The 26,360-nt window shown below is 45.7% G+C and overlaps 1 protein-coding gene across 1 annotated transcript in view; it reads left to right on the forward strand.

The window, feature by feature from the left end:
* The window catches only part of ASAP3 (ArfGAP with SH3 domain, ankyrin repeat and PH domain 3), a 79,602-nt gene that overhangs the window by 12,248 nt on the left and 40,994 nt on the right, over nucleotides 1-26,360 (forward strand). The window contains exons 2-4 of the mRNA XM_048501822.1: nucleotides 13,954-14,026; nucleotides 18,158-18,303; nucleotides 22,996-23,070. Coding sequence (XP_048357779.1) covers nucleotides 13,954-14,026; nucleotides 18,158-18,303; nucleotides 22,996-23,070 — 294 coding nt within the window. The remainder of the gene's footprint in view (nucleotides 1-13,953; nucleotides 14,027-18,157; nucleotides 18,304-22,995; nucleotides 23,071-26,360) is intronic.

Genomic DNA, 26,360 nt, shown 5'->3' on the forward strand with positions numbered 1-26,360 from the left:
GCCATAGGTTCGCCACCACTGCCCTATAAAGACCATAGAAACTGGGGAAATTCCTAAAGTGCCCCATCGCTGCCATTCTCCCCATTTTTTTCTCCCACTCCTTAAATTGTCAAATGGCAAGCCTATCGCCAAAATTTCATTGATGAAAATAAGGGCACGTTTGTAACATACGCTGAAAGAGAAGATCCTTTGCTTTGAAAACCTGCACCAGATATAGAGTTCTGTGTAGAACTGCATGAGCGACTCTTGGCACGTAGTGCAAATAGAGAGAGAACGTAGCCTTGTTGACCTTGTGCTTTTCTACAGGCCTCCGGCTTCATTTGCCATGCCAGCTGCTTCAGCTGTCCCTGTGCCAAGATACATGCCAGTCCCGATCCTATGCAGTGAGGACCCCCCTGCTTTATTCCTAATTTCAGATTCACTGCCATCCACCTCAAGGTTGGATATCGTTGCCAGCTGGCCATCTGTGCACTGTACCAACTGGTTCTCCCTTCATTGAGCCACAGAGTATGGAGAATAGGTCCCATTGATTGTTAGCAGCCAGTGTGCATTAAATGAGGGAGATTTCCAAAGAGGAGTGCTCGCTCTTTGGCAACCAGTGAGGATTCTCTCTGCTTTGCAGGGTGTGTTCGGAATTAGTTCAGGGCTGCCTCTGGAGCGTCAAGTGGAAATGAGATTCTTGCACAGAGAGCCTCTCCGGGACCAATGATAGCAGTAATGGAGTCACAGTGCAGGGCTCTGTGAGGTCACCGGCAGCTGTAGATGTGGAGCTTTCCTCTCTAAGCTTGCTTTTGCTGGAGAAAAACTATTTTAAAAAATCCCTGATCTCTGCATCTCTGGTTGCCTTGAATGTCCTGTGGGAGAGGACCCCATCGGAGTGATACTGAACTACAGCTGGGGATTCCCAGAGTGAAGTTTGTGCAGCTGCTGACCTCGGCTCTTGTCAGCTCAAGTTTGGGGCCAGAGGTTAAAGAGGGTCTAAAAACCCACGTCTGCAAGGCTGTAGAATGCAGACTGTGAATTGGGATATGGCTCTTCCTGCAGGGTTTTGGGGGCTCGATTATTACAGATCACTGGCCATTGTTCTCACCCTCCTGAAATTATTAGAAAGGATTCCATATTGCTGAAGTTCCCCCAGTTGTGCAATGTGGAATTAGTGACGAGAGATACTTAATTTTTTAAAAAAATTATAGATGGCTCTGTGAGTTCTTGTAGCTTTTAAATTATTTATTGTTTGTAGTTCAGCACAAATGTTGGCTCCGTGTATGGTACAGGGTTTGCGAACTCTGGGAGGCTGGAGGGTGAGGCAGAGACTTGCCCAGACGGCATCCCACAACAACCTGGCTGCATAACCAGAAGGGGCATCAGTATATCACGGGATGCTCTAGAACAGGGGTAGGGAACCTTTAACACTCAAAGAGCCATTTGGACCCGTTTTCCATGGGAAAAGAAACACTTGGAGCCGCAAATAATTTTTGACATTTAAAATAAAGATAACACTGTATATATTGGGTTTTCTTACCTTTTACTCCGCTCATTCTGAGAAGTGCATGGATGCGTCCACCCTGCTGTCTGCAGGGTGGGCAAGGATGGGGCCAGCAGCTCGGCCTTGCCGGCCGCCGGGAAAGCGCCCACCCCGTTCCAATGGGGTGGGCGAGAGGGGAAGCTCGCGGCACAGCCCAGCTGGCCGTGGGCAGTTCGTGCGCCTGCCCTGCTGCCTGCAGGGTGGGCAAGGATGGGGCCGGCGGCTTGGCTCGGGGAGCCGCAGTGTAAGGGCAGAAGAGCCGCATGCGGCTCTCGAGCCACAGGTTCCCTACCCCTGCTCTAGAATTTCCCTGAAAGTCTATGGTCAGAATCACAGAGATTCAGGGAAATCCTAGAGCGCCATGAATAAAAGGGAGCTACCGCATTCAGAAGCAGTCTGAATTCTGGGACTAGGAGACAACATCACAGGGATGCCTTGGCCTCTGTGCTTTGTTTTTTTGCTGGCCTTTCAGAGCAGCTATTTGGCTACTTTGAGCCAGTGTAGTATAGTGGTTAAAAGCAGGTGGATTCCAATCTGGAGAACAGGATTTGATTCCCCACTCCTCTGCCTGAGTGGCAGAGGCTTATCAGGTGAACCAGATGTGTTTCTGCACTTCTACATTCCTTCTGAGTGACCTTGGGCTTGTCCCAGTTCTTCAGAACTCTCTGCTCCACCTACCTCACAAGGTGTCTGTTGTGGGGAGAGGAAGGGAAAGGAGCTTGTAAGTCACCTTGAGTCTCCTTACAGGAGAGAAAGGTGGGGTATAAATCCAAAATCATCATCTTTTTCTTTGAGACAGGATGCTGGTCTTGGTGGACTTTTGGCCTGATCCAGCCCTTACGTTCTGCCAGAAAAATACTGCTTAAAACTACTCAGAGCAGTAGTGTGGCGACAGTTTCCTAAGAAATGTGTGCTGCAAATAGTGAAGAGTCTCCTACAGTGAGAGCATGGCAGAAGCGATGCTCCACAAGTGATTGCATGACAATTGTGCAAGCTATTTTCAACTTCCTGAACTCACTGCCCTAAGATTTGGCAATGGCCACTACGTGTTCATTTGTGTTGTTAAAACTTATAACTTGCCTTTCAGGACTCAAAAATGGCTAAAACAGTTTCTAAAACAAAACAGTTTCTCATAAATGTGAGCAATAAACTCAATTTTAGACAGCAAAAATTGAAAGCCTTGGTTAAAAAGTTAAAACACTGCAAACGTGAAAAGCCCGATTTGTGACCTGGATCCTCTGCCAACTTGTCAGAGTTCTGCTGGAATAAAGACATCTGGAGTACCTGTAAGGTGCACTTTTGCCTGTAGCTGCCATACAAAGGGGATTAGACTGAATCTTTGCAGAATAGTCTTGTCCACAGGAAACAGCCATGGTGATTAAATAAAATTTTCACGTACAGTATCAGTAATCCAGTTCTGGGAAGTGATAGTAGGGGGAAGCTACTGCTGTTGGACCCTGCTCTTGGATTGCCTGGAGATCTTTGCTTGCAGCCACTGGGAGAAATAAGAGAAGAAGAGTTTGGATTTATATCCCCCTTTTCTCTCCTGTAGGAGACTCAAAGGGGCTTACAATCTCCTTGCCCTTGCTCCCTCACAACAAACACCCTGTGAGGTAGGTGGGGCTGAGAGGACACAGGTGTGTTGGAGGACACAGGCTAATCTGAATTCCCCAGATAAGCCTCCACAACTCGAGCGGAGGGAATCAAACTTGGTTCCTCCAGATCAGAGTGCACCTGCTCTTAGCCACTATGCCACTGCTGCTCCAAAATCCAGAGGATACTGGATGCGATGGATCTTTGGTCTGATCCAGCAGGGCTGCTGTGGCATTCACAGTCTGCAAAATCGAGGGAATTGCCTCCACCTTGGGTCAGCTTCCAGATGCAGTGTTTGGTGTTACTTCGTGGAGAATCATCAGATCTAATAAGCAGGGAAGGCGCAGTCTCCCTTTCCTCAGAACAGCCAAGCGAGTGTCTTTCTCGCCTGTATCTCGTTCGGCAAGCTCAGGCACACTGAGGCCTCTGCATGTCCTGATGCAGCCTTGCCTTCTTACCCAGGTGGCATGCACAAACAAGAAGCAGCGCAGGATATCTGGCATATTACAGAGCTAGGGTTGCAATATCCAGGTGGCCCCTGGAGATCTCCTGCTGTTACAGTTGATCTCCAGATGATCAAGATAAGTTCTCCTGGAGAAAACAGCTGCTTTGGATGGCAGTATATCACGTTCACTAAACTCCGCTCTCCTCAGACTCCACCCCTTCTCCAAGTAATTCCCACACCCAAACAGGCAACTTCGCAGAGAAGCTTCCATAGTGGCAAACCTCGCTAAGGATCTTTCTGTGCTGTACCCTAATAGGGTACTTGCTAACGTTGCTGGTCTCCAGTGGGACCTGGCATTCTCCCAGAATTGTGTCTGATCTCCAGAGTGCAAAGATGGTTCCTCTGGAGCACAGGTGTCAAACTCGCGCTCCTCCAGATGTGATGGACTACAGTTCCCATCTTCCCCTGCCAGCATGATGCTGGCAGGGGATGATGGGAACTGTAGTCCATCGCATCTGGAGGGGCGCGAGTTTGACACCTATGCTCTGGAGGAAATGACCACTTGAACTAGGATGGGGCCTGGAGATCTCCCAGAATTACAATTGGTCTTCAGATGACAGGGATCAGTTCCCCTGAAGAAAATGTCAGCTGTCAAGGGTGGATTCTATGGCATTACATCCCTGCTGAGCTCCTCCACTCCCCAAATCTCCATCTTCCCCAAATGTCCAGGAATTTTCCAGCTTGGCATTGGAAGTGAGCTGCCAAGCAACTGATGGGAGGATTTTGGGTGAGGCCACATGCAGGGCTGTAGCATCAGGTACAACAATATTTCACTTGCAACTTTTAAAAAAGGAAGTGACAAGGGGTAGCTCTAGAAATTGCCAGAAACTCTATGATAAAATCATAGAGTTTCCTTGTGATTCCTAGAACTGCCCCGTGTCACTTCTGGTAAGAATTTAAGGTTTGGGGTTTTAAAAAGGTTTTCTCCTGCCACCGCTTGAAATGACAGTGGGTAAAGGGACCTGGGGTGGGGGCTTGACAGCCCTATCCAGAATGGGCATTGCCAACAGCCCTCCCCTTCATTCCTGTTGGTCTTTTGCAGATTGCTAGGCAGCCCTATCCAGAAGTCAGATTGTTTTCTCTCATAGATTTTGCTCTGGTGTGGTATCCAAATAGGAATGGGTGGTGGTTGTTTTTTTTTCTTTTTTGAGATAGAGATGCGTGCCGTGTTTATTAATTTAGAAAGTTTCAGTGTCACTTCACTGTGCTGCTTAAGTTGTAATGAAGTTGTAATGAAGCAAACAGTATGAAAACAACAAGTAATAGAAAACAAGAAATGGGACATATATGGCATAAACGGTTCATACCACAAATGGCAGACTATTTAAAAAGCTGGAAAGATAAAAGTCCTAATTCATGGAATAATAAAGCCTGATGAGATTGCCTAAGGCTGGGTCTGTGAACTCAGTTGTTGGATAGTTTCAGCTCCACCGTTTCTGTTGCTTGAAACCTGCAGCGAAAGTCAGTTTAGCCTGTTCGTTCCACTGTTGCCATGAAACTCTCTCCCACTTGGCTGTGTACTCACGCTTCAGGTCAGGAAAGTGGTGTGTGTAGGTAAGACCGAAGACCTGTCTCACTGTGTGGCCAGTCGCCATCCCAACTGGATGCTGCATGTGTAGAGACTGAGGAGAACTCGCAGCTCACATCTGACCCAGGACACAGCGTGGGGATGCTGGACCCAGCTGGTGTTTTTAAGAATATGTGGCGAGGTGAGCGTTTCTTGAAAGGAAACAGAAATTTGTTCTTAGGAAGGCCCGCCTCCAGGTAGGACCTGGGGATCCCCAGGAATGACATTTTTATAACCAGACTACAGAGATCTATTCCCCTGGGGAAAATGGATGCTTTGGAGGCAGGGGACGAAGGGGGCCGCTGCCCCAGGTGGTACGTAGAGAGGGGGTGGCCACTGTTCCTGCTGCTGGTGGCTCCAGAGCATGCTTCCTTGAAGGGTAGATGGGAGCAGCTACCTGCTCAGCAAGCTTTGGTTGGCGCCCCAAGACTCAGCAGTTTCTCCTAGTTTTGGGGAGCCTTTCAGATATGCCACAGGCTGGCTCAGGGGAAACCTGAGCTTCTGCACCTTGCACTCACCCATAGAGAGAGACAGCCTCAGACAGTTGTTGGAGATAGGTGCACAGCGCAGGAGCTGGCGAGCCATTTTCCTGGATGACCTTCCTGTACACTTTCCCTGTTTCTTTTGCACGTTCACAAATGCCTCTGCTGCAAGCATATTTCTCTGTTGTGCCTGCAGTCCACCTGACTCCTATCTGTTCAGACCTGACTTCTTTCCTCATCTCCCATCCATGTGCTTTGAAGTGCACAATCTCTCCATCTCTCTCGCCCTCCGTTCCCCTTATCACTCTCTCTACTTAGGCAGGTCAGTAATTACCTTCAGCTCCCACCTTCAGCCTCCTACCTAGCAAACCACATGTGCACCAGCTGCCAAGGTGGTTGGGTGCTCATTACAAAGTGTTGCTTGCAAGTGAGTTGATTGCAGGGAGAAGCCTTCTTTAGATTCAGGGCAGGCGAAACAGGAAGTAGTTCAAACAATGCATAATTAAATCGTATTCACATTAAGATGAGGGTGGCCACAGGCTTAGATGCCTTATGAATGGGATTAGATGCATGGCAAAGAGTTCTCTCAATAGCTAAATAGAGCCTCCCCATTGGGAGGCAGTATACTTCCAAATGCCAATTGCCACTCTGTCCTCTTTTAAGCTTCTCCTCAAATGTCTTCCATCAAGCCCTTTGTGTCTCAGCTTGTCTTCTTTTGGGGGTAGGGGAGTGTTATGGAGGGCCAAATCAGATGCACAAGATAATAAAGTGGTAAAACCTTTTTCTCTATGTTAGGCTGCAGGAAGGTTGCTTGTGTGCAATCAGGTAAAATTTAAATTCATTCGTTTTATGGTATTAGTTTTTCTTGTGAGTGGCCTCAAGCAGACCTCTAGAGAGGCAGCATACAAAGTCCCCACATAAGTGTATTTGGGCATTTTCTCCCCAGAGGGATTAAAAGGCACTGTCCAAAATCTCTAGAATACCAAGTAAATGAAACTTTAGTGAACAAAACAAAGAAGAGGTTGGGTTTATACCCCACCTTCCTCTCCTGTGAGGAGTCTCAAGGTGGCTTACAAGCTCCTTTCCCTTCCTCTCCCCACAACAGACACTTTGTGAGGTAGGTGGGGCCGAGAGAGTTCCAAAGAACTGTGACTAGCCCAAGGACATCCAGCAGGAATGTAGGAATGCGGAAACACATCTGGTTCACAAGATAAGCCTCTGCCACTCAGGTGGAGGAGTGGGGAATCAAACCCTGTTCTCCAGATTAAAATTCACCTGCTCTTAACCCAGAGGTGTCACACTCTGGCGCTTCAGATGTTCAGTTGGCCATTCCGGCAGAGCCCTCCGTGGATGGGGCGGTATATTAAATTAAATAAATAAATACATAATAATAATAATAATTGTAGTCCATGAACATCTGAAGTGCCAGAGCTGGACACCCCTGTCTTAACCACTACACCACGCTGGCTCTCATTCTGATTCATTGGGTGGGTTAATGCAGACTCCAGGGTGAGCCAAAAGCTTTTTTGCTTACACCTCTGGCCGTACCTGGGTAGGGTCCATATAGTCTTCAGCTGCTGGTTGCAGGCTCGACTCTCAAAATTCAGTGACTATGTACTTCTAACATATTCTCTCATATTCATCTATTTCCTCATCCTTCAGCATTACGTATGCCATCCTGTGTGAACTTTGCCCTTTCGTTCTCTAGACTGGACATGCAGATCAGTTTTTACCTAAAATAAATCAGGGAACACCAAGCTGATTAAAAATCACTGCTGTTCGAAAACAGTGCCAGGACTTTTCAGACTCCAAGGACTCTGTTACTGACCTGAACATCACCCCAAAAGTCAACAGAAGAACTTCAAAGGGAGACTCCAGCAGTTTGCTGAATTGTTATTCATCAAGATTATTTGCTCCCTGGGTTTATTAGGGACTTGGGACTTTTAATTAATGTTTAATATAGGAGTCAATTACTTTAGCATGGGACCATCCACCCAGGACATATGTTGAAAACTTGACATCGTTTTGTTTTATCATTTTTGAAAATCAGATTTGTGTTTTGCATTTAACATTTTCCCCCATACCTCCTGCAATAAGATTCCTACGTAGTGAGGATCCTTGTGTTGCATCTGAAGAAGTCGCCAAAGAAAAACCCACAAAAGTGTATGCTATAGGTTGCTCAAGGTCCGCCAGGGAGCTTTTGTGGCAGATCGGAGATTTGAACTTGGATCTACCAGATTGTAGTTGAACTGCTACACCATTCTGGTGCTCTCCTTAAACTCCCGCTGCATGGAACAAGGCCTCACGGCTGTTAATGAAATCCTCTCCATTTTTGACCTCGTGAGCCCTGTCATTATTCACAGATAATAAGTGGGTAAGATAATGTAAAAGTATAATTATGCATTAACGATCCATAGAGGTCAACACAATTTATTCTGTCATTAAAAGAGCTGTTGATTATATATGTATATTATACATGTTGGTTATAGATGTATATATAAAAGAAAAAAATGTGTATATGGGGGGGCATCATTTTGTACTCTTGCCCCCCTTAAAAATGTAGATCTAGCCCTAGTGGTGGTGGCACTGTACCCCACTCAAGTTCCTATCTCCCCAGCCTCAAATCTCCAATAGTTTCCAAACTGGACCTGGTAACTCTACCCCCCCCCCCCAAACAAATCCCCTGCAGATGGCTGGGGGTGGGGGGGACGGGAACAGGACATACTAGTTCATGAGGGCTCATTTAAAGCTGGACACACAAGCATACATCCCAGTGGGAGTGTGGAAGAAACCTTTTCTGCCCAACAGTGTAGTTGAGTGATTAGAGTGTTGGCTTGGAATCTGAAAAGACTGGGATAAATACTGTAGGCCTGGCCCAACTACAGGGTAGCTGTTGTGAGAATAAAATGGATATTGTGCACGGTTTCGAGTCCTCACTGGGGAGAAAGAGGGTATAAATAATTATTGACTCCCTGCAGTCAGTCTATCCAAACTTTTCTCTCTTCATGTTTTGTTCTTTCTGAAGTTTCTTTCTTTCTCATTCCCTCAAATGTCTCCAGTTTTTTGCCACTGCTACGCGTGCATCTTCCTGTTCTACCCCAGACAATGGTTCGATCCCATCCTGATGATTAAATCCTTCAAGTATTTTCCAGAGCTGTGATTCTGATCAGTCGCCAAGCAAAGCTTAACCCTTTGCTGACGGATCAAGCTTTGCAGGCTCTCTGGCTGCTTTCTGTAATGGCTGGAAAGATTGAGGAATATGGAGACCTGCTACTGGCCTCCTTTTGTGTGCTGGTAACTTGTGTATATGGAAGACTTTGGGCTGTAGTGGTGAAGGGGAGGATATTGAAATAAATCTAGGCAATCTTGTAATGACCCTCAAAACAGAACAATAATAATAGAAATGTAGAATTAACACTGCATAGATATATTTTGCTTTTCCCCCCCTTTCCCCTGTATTTTTGTTTCTATTGCATTCCAGATGATACTAATGTTATCTCACATATAGAATGATATTATCAACATTGCAAAGCCTAAAAAGCACTTTTTCAGACATGTAGTATATATCATATACATTATATTTCTCCTCTGTTCCACTCAAATATTATATTGCATTATTTCTTAACACCTGACTATGCAGCAGTGGCGTAGGAGGTTAAGAACTCGTGTATCTAATCTGGAGGAACCGGGTTTGATTCCCAGCTCTGCCGCCTGAGCTGTGGAGGCTTATCTGGGGAATTCAGATTAGTCTGTGCACTCCCACACACGCCAGCTGGGTGACCTTGGGCTAGTCACAGCTTCTCGGAGCTCTCATAGCCCCACCTACCTCACAGTTGTTTCTTATGAGGAGGGAAGGGCAAGGAGATTGTAAGCCCCTTTGAGTCTCCTGCAGGAGAGAAAGGGGGGATATAAATCCAAACTCTTCCTCTTCTTCTTCTACATTGCTGCAATTCAACAAAATAAGAATGAAAAAATAGACTGGGGGGCGGGGGAAAGAAATACATCTGGAATTTTTGTTGGGTGGACCACCCTTTCTTTAATAACCTGAGCAAGTCATAAAATGGCGGACTTTGACTCCAGGGTTACCAGTTCTGGATTGGGAAATAGCTGGAGATTTTGAGAGTGGAGCTTGGAGAAGACGGGGACTGGGGACTGGTGGCACTTCAGGGATAGAATGCTGTAGAGTCCACCTTCCAAAGTAGCCATTTTCTCCAGCTGAACTGATCTCCCGTCAGCTGGAGATCAGTTTTAATAGGAGGAGATATCCAGCCATCACCTGGAGGCTGGCAACCTTACCTGACACCCATGACCTCCGACTTAGGCTGTGAGTAAAAGCCAGGAAAGTAGGCCCTGCATTTTGGATTCATTCAGATTGTATTGTAAAAGCTTCACTCATGCCAAAAGCCTGCCCTGGCCACTAGTGGGCGATGTGGGAACTTCTCGATTGTGTGTGTGGGGAGAGGGAGATAACATCCTGTGCAATGGTGCCACTTCTGGTGCAAACTGGAAGTGACATCATTGCATTGGAGGTGCTCTAGCGTTTGCTCCAAATTCTGTGGTTTCATCATAGTTTTGGGTAAATGCTGAAGTGACTCCCAGCATGATGGCATCACTTCCAGGTCTGCTAGAGTCAACATCATCATACCAGGGACACCTTGTGTCCCCACTCATTTATCTCAGGCATTTCTTCCTGCTGTTCAGATAAGTGGGCAACAAGAACTGGGAGTATTAGGTACTTTGTCCCCAGTGCAAAGCTGGAAACCCTGCTTAAGCTGTTTATATTTAAATCCTGCTTCTGGGCTGTTCTCTTGTTACTCCAGTGTGGTGGATTTGCCCTTGTCCGTAGTGGGGAAAGTGAACTGAAATTGGGTGTTGCTGTCCTTTAGAGGATGGAGATCTCTTTAGAATCCTGCTGCAGAGGCTGATATGATTGTCACTTGTGTGAAGTACTGGCCAGAGTTTTTGGGCTAAGGTCAGGGAAATCTGGCTTAACGTCCCTTCTCTTTTATGATGCTCACCGCATGACTTTGCGCCAATTGCTCTTTCTCATGACCTGATACCCTGTTTCCCCGAATATAAGACATCCCCGGAAAATAAGACGTAGTAGAGGTTTTGCTGAAGTGCGAAATATAAGGCATCCCTCAAAAGTAAGACGTAGGAAAGTTTTTGTTTGGAAGCATGCCTGACGAACAGAATACAGAAATATAAGACATCCCCTGAAAATAAGACATAGTGCATCTTTGGGAGCCAAAATTAATATAAAACACTGTCTTATATTCGGGGAAACACAGTACATTTGATCTCTATGTTGCAGCTAGGTCTAGTAATACAAACCGACTTACTAACTCCAAATGGGGAAATTCCTGGAAATTTGGAGATGGTACCTGAGGGGTGGGATCTGGGGTGCAGGGATTGCTCAGCAGGGATGTGATACTACAGTGTTGTGATGCTGGTTTCTCTTGGGGAACTAAGGTTGCCAACCTCCAGGTGGAGCCTGGAGTTCTCCTGGAATTGCAGCTGATCTCCAAACTGCACAGTTCAGTTCCTCTGGAGAGAATGGCAGCTCCAGAAGGTTGGTTTTATAATATACTGTAGGTTCTAGGTGAAATCCCTCAATGAATTTTCCCATCCATGAGTACCACCCCCAAATCTCAGGGTTTTTCCAGGTCAAAGTTGGCAAACTTAAGAACTGATCCCTGAAGACCAGGGATAAGTGGTATAAAAACATTGGAAATATCTTAGATGACCAGAAATGGAAATTCCTTGGAGTGTGAGGACCTGCTTCCCCTCCCTGTGCCATTTTCCAGAGCAGAAGCTGCTGTTTTCTTGCAGATGAAATCGGCAAGCGCTGGTGACATTTGCTGCGTACCAAACTAGCTCCTTGCCTGCTGCTGCTAAGCTGGGTGGCTGGAAGAAATGCTGAGGTGAAATGGGGAGGGGGGGCAGTGAGGGCAGTTGGTGTCTCTGGTGTGATCACATTGCTTCTGGTGCAAACTAGCTGCCTAGCCCAGTGGTGGCGAACCTATGGCACTCCAGATGTTCATGAACTACAATTCCCATCAGCCCCTGCCAGCATGACCAATTGGCCATGCCGGCAGGGGCTGATGGGAATTGTAGTCCATGAACATCTGGAGTGCCATAGGTTCACCACCATGGGCCTAGCCTCAGATGATGGGGACCAAAGCAGGACCTGTGGAGATGACCAGAGTTCTCAGGTAGGGTGATAGGAGAGGAGTGACCCTTCAGGTATGCTTTCTTCCTAATGGGGACCCAGAGTAGCTTACATAATTCTCTATGCCTCAGTTTTCCCCTAGCAACCACTCTATAAGGTAGGTTAGGTTTGCCTAGAGCCGTGGTGGCGAACCTTTGGCACTCCAGATGTTATGGACTACAATTCCCATCAGCCCTTTCCAGCATGGCCAATTGCCATGCTGGCAGGGGCTGATGGGAATTGTAGTCCATAACATCTGGAGTGCCAAAGGTTCACCACCACTGGCCTAGAGCGACCAGACTAAGGTCACCCAGCATGTTTCCATGGCCCAATGGGGGTTTGAACCTGGGTGTCCCAGATGCTAGTTTGACACTTAAACCATTACACCACGCTGGTTATCAGCTGGAGTGCATTTCTTTAATACAGGAGTCTGCAAACTGTGGCTCTCCAGATGTTCATGGACTACAATTCTCATCAGCCCTTGCCAGCATGGCCAATTGGCCATACTGATAGGGGCTGATGGAATTTGTAGTCCATGAACATCTGGAGAGCTGCAAGTTGCAGACCACTGCCTTAATAGAATATTAACAAATCAGAAGATATTTCAGGGTGCAATTAAAAAAAATAAGGTAAAATTGCTTTAAGACCTTTATCACACTTCGAGAAACTTATGATATTAGATTATAATTGATCAGTATCTAATGTCTATGTGCTTCTATTGTTTCTTAAATTTCTTTCTTAAATGGTATTTCTTAAATTTGATGATAATTTTCAAATAAAGTGGTATAAAAACATTGGAAATATCTTAGATGACCAGAAATGGAAATTCATATTTTTGCTAGGTACCAATTTTACTATAAGCCTTTTGTATAGGGAAAATCAATTGAAAATGGTATATAAGTGGCATCTCTTCCCTTTACTATTAGCAAAAGTTAATAACAAATGAAAATAATTGTTTTGCAGCGTACCTTAAGCAGAAGTTTTTCGCATTTGGTGAGAATGTACCCATTCTTCATCATTCTGGCCACGAGTAATGAAAACTCGTATCACCTGGTTTGGAAAAACAAAGTCCATTTACACCAGAATCCCTTTTATTAAATTAGTTACCAAACTTTCCCACAGACCAAAAGATTATGGTTTTTTATGTGATTACTGCTGTAAGATTGATTTTCACTAGAAATTGGAATCAAAAAGTTGCTCCTAGCCTACATGACTGGTTAGGTAAACTAAAGAGATTTATATTTTGGTAGAGTTAACTTTTTATTTAACAAAATTAACTTACGAATTAGATAATTTATGGTCAAATACAATGCAGAGAATGGAAAAGGTTGTTTCATAATTTAGATTCGGATTTTCCTTAACTGGGGTTGTTTGGTGGGTTCATTTTCAACCATTTGTTTCTGTGGTGTGTTGTGTTTGCATTTCCAATTTATTTTTACAATGTTTGTATTTGTGTGAGATTATAATACAATTTTGAAAAAGAAAGTGGGCAGAGGGTATATTCTGCTTGGCACCTTAGTGTGTTAGTGCATTTGGCTCGGGGTGTGTGTGTGTGGTGGTGCTACATAATTCCTTAGCACTGAGATGTATGAATGTGTATAAGAGCTAAGACATAATTAAGTGGCACCATTTCCTGAGATTTCATTTCTAGACATTCTGGCAAAAGAGGTGGACTCTGGAGAACATCAGTAGCAGTAATTTACACTAGCAACATTTTAACACAGCGCCCCCAGAAGGCCAAAACTGGGATTGTGCTTTATGACAGGAAAGGGGGTAGAATAGAAGCTTTTGACCCTTTCCTAGTCATTCTTGAAAGCATTCAGATGCACCGGGGGGTGGGGGGGGGAGGGCAAAGGAATTGGGCCTGTGGCTAAGGTCTGTCCTGGGCCGCTTGGAATTTTCTGCCCATCTCTGCCAAAGCACTTTCTCTCCTGTGACTGGGATCTGTCCAGATTTGGGTACCCAGCAGCTGTGCTGAACATCTGCCAAAGGCGGCTCATTCCAAGGGACTTTGTGTGGCCTGGCACTACCCAGCAACTCTGACGAGCCCTTTGTACTCTTGCCTTGCAGAGCTTGGACGGCGACCAAGCCATTCTCCAGAGGATCAAGAAATATGTGAAAGCCATTCATACCTCTGGGCTCAGTAAGTTAAACTTCTGTGCATGGTGGTGTGGTGGGACAGGAGGGAGGGTGCTTGAAGACTGGCAGGGAGCAGGCAGGTGTACGGTGGGGAGCGTCACTGTTTCGAAATGTCAGTCTAACTGTCTTGTCAGGGCTTTGGAGAATGCACCCTTTATGACCCACTTGGCACAAACACTGGCTTAGATCAGGCACCACTCTCCTCAGTCTATTGCCTGCAAAGTATGATTATTTGCAATTTGGAGAGGGGCCATGGCTAGGGATCCCATTGGCCTGCTGTCAGCAGGGGAACCCCTGCTTCCTATCTCAGTCTGTCACCCTTGATAATTTGACAAGCAGGAGAAAAATGAAGCGTAGATAGCATTTGATAATGCTGTCTAGGGATCTCCCTCAATCTCTGTATAAAGGCCACAAAGACTGGAAAAAATTCCTAGAGTGTCAACCAGAAGTGACCTCACAATCCATCCTCCCCAGGAACCAGCCTAAAACTCTCCCAACATTTTCTGGTGCAAGGCTGGCAAACCTGGTGTATTCACTTTGCTTGCAGAAGGTTCCAGATTCAGTCACCATCTTCTCCAGTTAGTGGGATCAGGTATTAGGTGAAGAGCAAATTAAGTTATCTTATGCTGAATTAGACCAAAAATCTATCAAAATCAGTCTTGCCTCCTTCGATCAGCAGCAATGCTCTAAAATCTTGGATACGGGTGCCTCATATCATCTGCTACATTTTCTTTTTAACCAAGGTGCCAGGGATTGAACTTGAGACCTCCTGAATACAAAGCAGATGCTGTACCTCTAAGCTGCAGCCCCTTCCATAATGTGGTATGAACCATTTCTGCCTGCGACTCCCCATTTTTTTGCTATCAAGTCAAAGCTGACTTATGATGGCTTTGTGGGGTTTTCAAGGCAAGAGATATCCAGAGGCGGTTTGCCATTGGCTGTCTCTGTGTCTTGACCCTGGAACTTCATTGGTGGTCTCCTATCCAAATACTAGCCAGGGTCACCCCTGAGATTCCAGGATCTGAAAAGATCAGGCTAGCTTGTATATTCAGATCAGGGCACCCTATATCCCCCTCAAAATCTGTGGCAAAAGGAAATTAACTGGCACACCTTTCTGTCACATGTTCACATGGCTCTCGATAGGGGGCAGGCACAGAGTTGAACTGACAAGCATTTATCTAAGCTCGGCTTGGGGGCAAGGCCAGATAAATGCTGGCTTGCTCATCATTCAACTGTGTGAGCCCTACATGAAGTTCAAACTGCCTCTGAACTCCCTGTGGAATTGGGAGCGGGATGGAGTTGCAAGGGAGGAGGCGGCCCGCCAATGCGCCCCCCCACCTGACCTGCCCAAGTGGTTCCTGGGACTCCAGCCCCCTCTGGTCACTTTCTAGTTACGCCACTGTTTAGAAGTTTACATTCAGTGGTTTGAATTTAACCAGGACAGGATCTCTGATTGCAGCATGAAGCAGACTGAATCTGTAATTTATATGCTTCTTCATTGCCCATTTTATAATTAGACAGTCAGGTCTAATTTGCTGACCCCTCTACTCATTAATAAAGAAGATCTATCAGACCAAGAAAACATTCCTTGTCTTTTAAAGAATGATTCTTCTGCTATCTCTGAAATGGTGGCTAAGTACTTGTGTTATGTCATTAAGCTGCAACCATGGTTGTATTACTCTGTGTTCACTATTAATCTGTGCTGTTTATTATGCCAATAAAAGGTTTACTCTCAGGTTTGAATTTAAAGAACTGGGGCTGAGAAGGTGGGCATATAAGGACTAATGCAACCCTAAACGGTTTGAAGATTTTTCCACATTGCATATCCCATGAAACAAAGCCAGGATCACATACCCTATGTTTATAGCTCATATGCATTGTTTTGGTTCTCCTGTTCTGAACTCTCAATTTTTTAATCTACCGTATATACTCGAGTATAAGCCAACTTTTTCAGCACATTTTTATGCTGAAAAAGCCCCCCTTGACTTATACTCGAGTGAGGGTCCAACTTACCTGTTCTCTGGTGCAGTGCGGGTGTTCTCCGGTCTCTCCCACTCAACTGCGGGCGCCTGCAGCCTCTGTCTGTGGTCCGATGGCTGCTGATATCACCGGTCTTCTTTTCTCCTGCATGCTGGCAGCGTCTGTGTTGTCTGTGCCGTACTGGGCAAGAACCTGCCCGCCTCTGTGTGCTGATATCTGGGGCACTGCATCCTTGTCAGCTGCTGCATTTCCCACCCTAGGCTTATACTCGAGTCAATAAGTTTCCCAGTTTTTTGTGGTAAAATTAAGTGCCTCTGCTTATATTCAGGTCAGCTTATACTCGAGTATATACGGGTATATGGAAAGCAATGAAAGATGCTTAAATTTAATATAGATCATTTCTGGAAAAGCTAATATTTTCAGCTCTTACAGTGGTGTAGGAATTTATTTTAGTGGCTGCTGTTAGCTACCAGAGCTTGCTCTTTTTGCTGTCTGCAATGCTTCCTGCAAAAGGCCTTATCCACACTGCAGACCAAAACTGAATTAGCAGTTGATTGCCATCTCAGGTACCATAAAAAGTGCAGTTTTGGGAGAGGTAGGTTGTATGTGGGAGGTTTGAGGATCTCAAAAGGAGAATTTACACCCCATTAAGAAGTCGTTAACAGCTGAAGCAATCTCAACCTGATCTACATTAACAGTGCCAATAAGGACTAGAAACCCATTGGGGAGGACGAGAGAATCTGCACCAACAAAGGCAATACAGAGTTATATCTTTTAAAGTCCATTAAAGTCAGTGGGTTTTAGAGATTGTAACTCTCCTTCAGTATTGCAATAATAGACTGAATTCATATTACGCGAGCATTTTTGAGCCCCATTCTTGCTATGGTGTGCACATTCAAAAAACAAAAATGAAGCATTATCTGTGATAGTTGAAGCAATTGGAGCCCATGCAGCTGGCTTCTGGGGACAGATTTGAGCCATAGTCATGATACCCCTGCCCCCAGTCATGTGCTGAGACGCCCTTCTGTGCCCATCAGAGAACAAGGAGGTGGGAAGCCTCTTTCCAGCTGTTAAAGGCAACAATTCAGGGTGTTTCAGGACCAGCAACTCAAGCACGCAACCAATAAGATGGTGAAGAGAGCCCCAAGACTAGGGTGTTGTGGGTTTTCCAGGTTGTATGGCTGTGTTCCAGTAGCATCTTCTCCTGACATTTCACCTGCATCTGTGGCTGGCATCTTCAGAGGATCTGATGATGCCAGCCACAGATGCAGGCGAAATGTCAGGAGAAAATGCTACTGGAACACGGCCATACAACCCGGAAAACCCACAACACCCTAGTGATTTCGGCCATGAAAGCCTCCGACAATAAAGCCCCAAGACTTATTTCCTAGTGCTCAAAGAAGAAAAAAAGGGCATTCAAATAAAATGAGAGTAGTGAAGTAATTCCATTTGGGACTGAAATGGACAGCCATGGCTTCAACCCATCTTGCTTGTCTCTGTGTCGATGACACCCTGTTGACAGTAGTGCTCCTGTGGGCTTCATCTCTCTTGCTTGGAATGCAAAAGAGGTTTCTGGCGCTTCACAGCAGATCTCGACTCTGGAGGGGAGGGAAGGAAGAGCCAGAAAATGTGGCGGTTCCCCCAGACCCAATCCAGGGATTGACCACTCTGGCTATTTTCTACTTAATTAAAAAATACCAGACATTATAAATTATATGAAGTAAGATAAGATTATCAGAATTTGGCAATATGAGCTTTGTCTTGTGAGAAAAATTCTACAAATGTACAACTGTAATCAAATACCAGTATTTTTAATTAATATTTCCTATTAGAATCTACCTTAAAAATAGTCAATATTGGTAATAGGTTTAAGTTTAGATAGATGGAAAGATAGAGATATGCACATATGTATTAACTCTTAGTATTTAGAAGTGTAACTATTATAGGATCCTTTTTCTTATATTTTTCTGTTATATTAATCTTTATTAATGATTTTTTAAAAAACGGCCAAGTATTTATGTAAACAACTGGTAGGTCTGGTATTTTCTCATTTTTATTCTTGGACAGTCAGTGCAAATAGCAGACTCTCTGATTCAAAACTGGATTTCTAGCAACCCTTTCTTCTGACCTTACATCGGATATCTCCTTTTAATAGCACATGTGGAGAATGAAGAGCAGTATTCTGAAACTCTAGAAAACTTTGGAAACAACCACTTGTCTCAGAACAACCACGAGCTTTCCACAGGCTTCCTGAACCTGGCCGTCTTCACCAGGGAAGTGACGGCACTCTTCAAGAACCTGGTAAGGAACTAGGCTTGCCAACCTCCAGGTGGCTTCTTACGGCCAATCTCTAGACAGATTCATTCCTCTGGAGAAAATGGCTCCTTTGGAGGCGGGACTCTGGTATTGTATCTTGTGGAGGTCCCTCCCTCTCTAAACTCCACCCTTCCCTGGCTCCACCCCCAGAACCTCCAAGAGTGTCTGAACCCAGAGCTGGCAACCCTATAAGGAATGCTGTGACAAATTTCCCAGGCTTTGGCTGTGTTATCAGTTGGTTTTGCTGGATGAGACAGCTGATATGGTGATGCTGTGCCCTAGTTGCTGCACATCTAATTCAGCTAATTTTCCAACTGGTAAAATTTATATCCAGAGTTGCCCATATGTGTCACAAACATAAGAGCCTGGAACTTGTATAGGTTTTTGTTCTGCTTTAAAAAGCAAGTGGAGAGTCTCTGTCAGCTAAACATTCTGTACTCCATTAAAATATTTAGAAGCAAATAACAGATTTTGTTTCATGCCCAATAAGCTCATTGTTTTCTGACTGCCTTGTACAAAATGTGCACAGTTAAAGAGCTAAAAATCCAGTACTTTAAACTTAAGAGCTGGCATGGTGCCGCACTGATAGTTGAACTAGAAATAAGGAGACCCAGATTCAGAAATCTCACTTATTCAACATGGGACTGATTCGCCCATTATAAAATCCATGTGGTGGATGCCCAAGGGGGCATATGTGATAACCTTGTGACTCCACCCAAAGCATCAATCACAGAAGTGAGTAATATTGCCAGGGCCGTAGCTAGGGAAAATAGAGCCCGGGGCAAAATCTGAGTTTTGCGCCCCCGCCTCACCCCGCCCCGGCCAGTGACTGCCCCCCCCCACCAAACAATGATTTTTTTTTGCACCCGATCATTCTAAAAGGGGCTGGGGGGGGGGGGGGCGCTAGAAGAGCTGTCTCTGTCCGTGGATCCTGTCATCCATGGGCACAGACAGACTGCTAGGGATGCAGTCCCGGCTGGATGTTTTGAGTGGGGGAGGAGGGAGGGTAGGCTTCTGCAGGGGGCCTGCAGGCCCAGCTGGGCTTTTGGGGTGGGGGAGGAGGGAGGGAACGCTTCCAACGGGCCCAGTCTGCGCCCCATCCCCCGCGCCCCACTTACCTTTGGTGCCGCAGTGGTCTGGGGCAGCCTGGCAGGGCCTGGCCTCTTTCCCTCCTTGGCCTGGCCCCACCCCAACAGACTACTCCTGGCAGAGCCTGCTGAAAGCCAGCAGAGGGAGCAGTCCCAAACAGACTGCTCTTTCAACAGGCTCTGCCAGGAGCAGTCTGTTGGGGTGGGGCCAGGCGAGTCAGGAAGGGGGAGGGGTTTGGGGGGGTGATTGTGCGCCCCCCCATGTAACTTGAATGTGGGGTGCCCGGGTCAAATGTCCCCGTTGTAGCTTCGCCACTGAATATTGCCCTTTCATTTATGCCCTGCTTTTCTCCCAAAAGGAACTTATCCCATTCTCCTCTCCTCCATTTTATCCTTGTCCTTTGAGGCAGGTTTGCCTGAGACTATGTGACTGGCCTGAGGTCAGCCCAGTAAGCTTCCATAGCAGAGAGGAAGAATTGAAACTTGGGCTGATTCCGCATGGGCCAAAAACAGTGGTGTGAAAACGGTGTGAAAACAGTATAAACCCTTTTACACCATTTTAAACCCTTTTACACCATTTAAAACCCTTTTACACCGTTTTCACACCGTTTTCACACTGCTGTTTTTGGCCCATGCGGAATCAGCCTTGGTTTCCCAGATTCTAGTCAGACATTCTAACCTCCATACCACGTTGACTCTCCTTTTCCTTGGAAAATGCAACATCTGTGCATTCAAAACGCTCTCTTTAATGCAAGCGTGCGGGCCATACACGGAAATTCAGCCATTTTTGCACTGAAATGGATTATTGCTGAAAAAGTCTCCTGTTCCTGGACAGGTATGTCCTGCTGACTTTGACTTCAGGACATTCCTCAATTCCCTTGCATGCTGGGAAATGACGGTTTGGTCAGAAATTCTGGAATGATTAAGTTGATGCCAGTTTCTTTTTGGTTTCTTATTTCACTGACTGACTCTCCAGAAGGCGTGTTCCTTTCCTGGCATGGAGCCAGTTCTCTACTCGGTTTGTTCCAGGGCCCAGTTATAAAACAGGCTGCTTTGAGGTGGTCTGTTTGGTTGAGAGAAAGGGCTTTGCCTAGAATAACAAGGAGTCTGTTACTAAAGCTGCACAAAGCTTCGTTTCTTGCTTGGGTAAAGGCCTGCAAATGCAGGGAGAATAGTAAAATAAAAATATAGGCAACACGGTGGAAAATCCAATATACAAAAGAAAAACCCTGTTGAGATTACACTGTGAGACCTTTTATGGGGGACTATATATTGTTCAAAGGGACTATGTGTTGTTTAATCACCAAATTAATGGGATGTAAACTCATAGTTCGCAGTTAGTAAATTATTTTATGTGTACAACGTCTCAGTGTAATTATTGAATAGTTGCTGAGTAATAAACAAAACAATTGGACTATATAAGTTAATGTCCAAAAATACAAATAGTCATAGGAGGTTTCAAAAATATGGAATGCAGAGTTGCACGTTCAACTGTACAAAGTCCAATGTAAATGCAGCAAACAGAAATCTGGGAACAATAAACTGTTTCAGATCTTTTTTTGATCCATCCTCAGTGCTAAGAATGGGGAACATTGAGCTTTCAATGAGGAAACAAGGCCCCTTTAAAATGAGCTCTCCCTTTCTGCATCAAGTCATATCATGGGGAGTCAGTGCCCTTGTATAGGTAACCCAAAATGTTTCTTGAGTTCAGCACAGCTCTCTTGGTACGCCAGATACACAAAACATGGTTTCAAGGGCGTCCTTTTCTTGAACTGTAATTTGATTGGTAATTAGAGCAGCATTTTCCTTTGAACGTTCTGAACTCTTCCAAAATGGATTGCAAATACGTTTTGCAGGCACATGTTTCTTTGCTGCAGGTTGGGTTATAAAGGAAGGCACTAGTCTAGATTAAAGCAAGGTACCTCCAAACTCATTGCTTATTTACCAAATCTACCCAATGGAATTTCAGGGGAAAATATTTTCCAAGACAATTGCTTTGCTCAAAATACTGTACTCTTCTGGTTTGCATTTTTCTACATTAAAATGTACACAAATTTGTTGCTCCATTTCTGGTGGTCTTTTCTTGCCTGAGTAGGATTGCCGGAGCCACTGTAGCCCTTGGCAGAGGATGGGCAGGTAGGGTTGCTGGATCCACATTGCTCCAGTCCCATTCTAGTACAAGAAACATATCGCAGGAGCTCCTACTGATTTCCTTGTGTCACAAACCCAAAGGTGCAACCCAAGATCAATTGCCCATGCCAGGAACTATTAGTGCTCCATAAAATGTCCAAAACAATTTTTTCCATCGGAAAATATTTTGGGGAAAGGGAGGACAGGATAACCGGGAGTTTCTTCATGAATGTTGCCAGTATTTTTCCTAAGCCTTCACTTTCATAGGCTGAGTGCTGTCTGTGCATTTCACTTTGCACCTATGAATCTACCTGGTATACAGACTGCTTTGTTTTCAAGTGAAAGCTGGAATCCAGGTTGACAAAGGGATCAAATGGGGTCTGGAACGGACCTTCTATTTCCCTCTTCTTTTGTGTAGCGTGTATAGTTTCTCCTTCCCCTGAAATTTTCAATACAGCCAAGGATATAGGCAAGGGTGGGGGGGCTCCCTAGTTTAAACACCATCGAAAATTATGCTGTTTGGGGATGGATTCCAGCATCACAGCAGCCGCCCATTGGGGCGGGGGCAGCGGCGCAAAACTCAAATTTTGCACTGGGCTCCATTTTCCCTAGCTACCCCTCTGCCTGGAGGGGAGGGCAGAAGGGACTGCCAGCTGCCGGCTGAGAGCCCTGCTGGTGGGTGGGGTGGGGCAGGGCAGGGCAGGGCAGGAGAGTCTGCCGTCCCTGGCCTCAGAGAGCTGCTTTTATAAGCACTGAGTCTGGGGGTGGGGCTTGGGGGGTGTGGCCACACCCCCTAGAGGCAGGTGGGGGCGTGGCCTTACCCCCTGGACCCACCCCATAAAAATCTATACCTACGTCCCTGAATACAGCTTTGGTTGAATGTGAGAAGTGACTGACTTAAAATCACCCATCAGGATTCTGTGGCAAAATAAGGCTTTGAACCTTGGTCTCTGTGGTCAAAGTCTGTGCTCTAACCATTGTGCTACACTGGCACAGAATCTGAAAAAAACCCAGTCAACTAGGACGTAGAATCATAGAGTGGGAAGAGAACCCAAGGGCCATAAATTCTAACCCCTTGCAATGTAGAAATACACAATCAAAGCACTCCTGACAGACATACCCAACATGTTGGCCACTGCGGGAAATGGAATGCTAGACTAGTCCTTTTGTTTTGATTTGGAAGAGGTCTTCTATTGTGTATGTTTAAACACTGTAAGGGAGGGAAGTCAGCATGGTGTAGCTTGATCTTGTCAGATCATGGAACCTAAGCAGGGTCAGTGTGTGGAAGGGAGACCACCAAGGAAGTCTGTTCAGAAGAAGGCAGTGGCAAACCACCTTTGCTTCTTACTCGCTTTGAACTCCCCTTATTGGGGTCATCATAAGATGGCTGTGATTTGATGGCATTTTACTCTCACAAATACTGTGAACTTTAAACTTGTTACTGATTTTTACCCCCCAGGTGCAGAACCTGAACAACATTGTCTCCTTCCCTCTGGACAGTCTGCTGAAAGGACAGCTTAAAGAGGGCCGTCTGGTAGGCATCCTTGAAATACTTTGGGGGTTTGGGTGTGTGGGTGACAGGAACAGCCACAGTAGGAATGCCTAGGAATCCCAGTAGGACTGAACACGCTGCTTCTATTCTCTTTCCCAGCCATTTCTTTCTTTCTTTCTTTCTTTCTTTCTTTCTTTCTTTCTTTCTTTCTTTCTTTCTTTCTTTCTTTCTTTCTTTCTTTCTTTCTTTCTTTCTTTCTTTCTTTCTTTCTTTCTTTCTTTCTTTCTTTCTTTCTTGCTTGCTTGCTTGCTTGCTTGCTTGCTTGCTTGCTTGCTTGCTTGCTTTCTCTCTCTCTTTCTTTCTTTCTTTCTTTCTCTCTTTCTTTCTTTCTTTTTCTTTTCCTTTCTCTCTTTCTTTCTCTCTTTCTTTCTTTCTTTCTTTCTTTCTTTCTCTCTCTCTCTCTCTCGCTCGCTCGCTCGCTTTCTCTCTCGCTTGCTTTCTCTCTTTCTCTCTCCATTTCTCCCTTTCTTTACCTTTTTCTCTTTCTCTTTTTTCTTACTTTCTTTCTCTCTTTCTCCCTCCCTTTCTTTAGCTTTCCCTCTTTCCCTCTTTCCCTCTTTCCCTCTTTCCCTCTTTCCCTCCCTCCCTCCCTCCCTCCCTCCCTCCCTCCCTTCCTTCCTTCCTTCCTTCCTTCCTTCCTTCCTTCCTTCCTTCCTTCCTTCCTTCCTTCCTTCCTTCCTTCCTTCCTTCCTTCCTTCCTTCCTTCCTTCCTTCCTTCCTTCCTTCCTTCCTTCCTTCCTTCCTTCCTTCCTTCCTTCCTTCCTTCCTTCCTTCCTTCCTTCCTTCCTTCCTTCCTTCCTTCCTTCCTTCCTTCCTTCCTTCCTTCCATGTTTTATCATGCCATTTGCGTGGTATGAGAAGAAAAAATGAGAGCAAAAATAGTGTGTGTGGGGAGACCAATGTAGTTAAGAAGCTAAACAGGAGTAAAAACCCGGTTTAATGGTACGAATGTTGGTCTAGATCTGCGAGAATCAAATTCACATCTCCACTCTGCCATGGCAAGTTGCTGGGTGATCTTGGGCCAGTTCCTCCATTCAAGCCTAACATACCTCGCAGAATGGTTATTAGGGGAAAATGGAAAATGGTGTTGTGAGTTACTTTGCTTTCCCACTGAGGAGAAAAGTGGTGTATAAATATTGGAGTAAATGAATCTTGTTCAGTTCTGCCTCTGTCCCTCAAACACTGCTGAAATTCATCTAGTCTTGCAGGTTTTCAAACCAAAGCCCATAAGGCCTAGAAGCTTGCTTTTTTTGGTTTAAAAGAGAAGAAAGATGACATTCTTAGTGTGTGGAGCATGAAATCCAGTGTTCTGGCTGAGTGGCTGCAACCATGCTTATGCACACGGGCACAGTGTACTGGAGAATAACATAAATCTGACTGTTGCCCTCCCTTCTTCCTTCTCTTTTTTTCTCTGTGCTTTTCTTCCCTAGCAGAACTGGCTAAACTGGAATGTCAGCTTTGTGGCTGGCTCAGCTTCCTCTTCTCTTTGGAGGGCTTGTATGGTGTCAGTTTTCTTACAGAAGAACTGTTCCCCCCTCCCCCAATTGCCATCCTTACTACCTGCATGTAATTGATCAGAGGATTTTCTTTTTACTGCAATATGTTATTTGCAGCTGCTGCCTTTTCTATGGAGCCTCCAAGCAATAGTCGGAATGGGTGCTGCATTATGGTTTAGTTGGGAAAAATCTGTGGTTCAGGGGTAGAACTTCTGCTTTTGGCATGCAGAAGATCCCGAGTTCTATTCCTGGTAGGGTTGTCAGGTTCCCACTGACCACTAGTGGGAGATGTACGGGGGGCGGTAGGGTTGCCAGATCCAGGTTGGGAAACTCTTGGAGGGTTTGGCATGGATCCAGGACAGGACAAAGACCTCAGTGAGATGCAGTGCCCTAGAATCCACCCTCCAAAGCATCCACTTGCTCTGGGAAACTGATCTATTCAGTCTGGAGATAAGCTGTAATCCAGGGGACCCCCCCAGGTTCCACTTGGAGGCTGGCATCCCTAATTCCTGGCATTCCTACATGTGGTAGGTGATATGAAAGACCTCAGTACAAGGCCATGGAGAGCCTTTGCTACACAGCAGAGAGAATATTGATCTTTATGGATCCATTCTCTGATCCAGTATAAAGTAGTTTCATGATAGTACATCATTTTCTCCTTGCAGCAGCCACCCTATGAGATAGGCTGAGAAAGTGAGTCTGGTCTAAGGCTACCCAGAAAGCTACCGGGGCAGAGTAGGACTCGAACCTGGGTCTCCCATATCCCAGTCTGAGACTCTTGAGTGCTACACCATTCTGGCTCTTGATTTGCCTGGTTTTAAATGGATGAACAAACTGGCTTAGTTAAAGACGGGAGTTCAAGGCGGGTTCTTATATCATAGGAAGCCAAGGCTTGGCCTCTTCAAGTAGGGATTCCAACTCCACTTGGGAAGTTCCTGGAAATTTTTGGGCAGGAGGGAAAGACCGTTTGCTTGTCTGGGCCCTTTGGGTGCCAAAAGCGCCATTCCACTGTGGTTTGTGCACGCAAGTCAGAGCTTGTCCCCATCTGACCTTTTCAAGTGCCGTCTCTTGCGTAAAATTGTCTGGATCATTGTATGCTAAATGAGGCAGGAACCTGCAGCTTGGATTTAAACCTGTATTTAATGTTGCATAACTCTGTTCCCTTTCTGCTATGTCGTGGAGGAAGGCTTTGCCAAGCCGTGCGCTGTGCTGCCTCTCAGTGAGCATGGGAAGCCTCCCTCACCTCGAGTGCCTTCCAAGTCTTCTTCTTCCTTCCCTGTTGTTTCTGAGACTGGCCACACGTCCTTTCCTGCCTTCATTTGTAGCCATAAAACATCAAAAAAAAAGCACCTTCGTTTTAAAGGATGACATTCAAGCTTTGTGGAATGATGAATTTTTTTACCTCATTCATGAACCACTGCAGAACCCTTCCCTCTTTTGGCTGACTGCTTAATGGTGGGCAGGTTCAGGCAGATACACATAAAGTATTTGTTTTGACTGTCTTATGGGAGTGACTTTCAGTGCCTAGAATCTCCCCTCCCCCCCCCCCTTCATTCTCTGTGCGTGTGTGCTGTAGTTCAGGTTTTGCGGGGTTGGTCTTCCGTACGCCATGCCTCACCTTGGATCCTGCTGAGCAGCCGTTGCGTCAGTACCTGGGTTCCGGGCAAGGTGATACGGTTTGTGCCACTTAGGGACCTGGTTGTGTGATGTAGTCCATGGGGGTGGTGTTGGCAGGACTATCTGTCTGAATTCTTGTACATCTTGCCACGGGCTACC

Source organism: Sphaerodactylus townsendi, linkage group LG06, assembly GCF_021028975.2.
Source record: "Sphaerodactylus townsendi isolate TG3544 linkage group LG06, MPM_Stown_v2.3, whole genome shotgun sequence".
Lineage (NCBI taxonomy): Eukaryota > Metazoa > Chordata > Lepidosauria > Squamata > Sphaerodactylidae > Sphaerodactylus > Sphaerodactylus townsendi.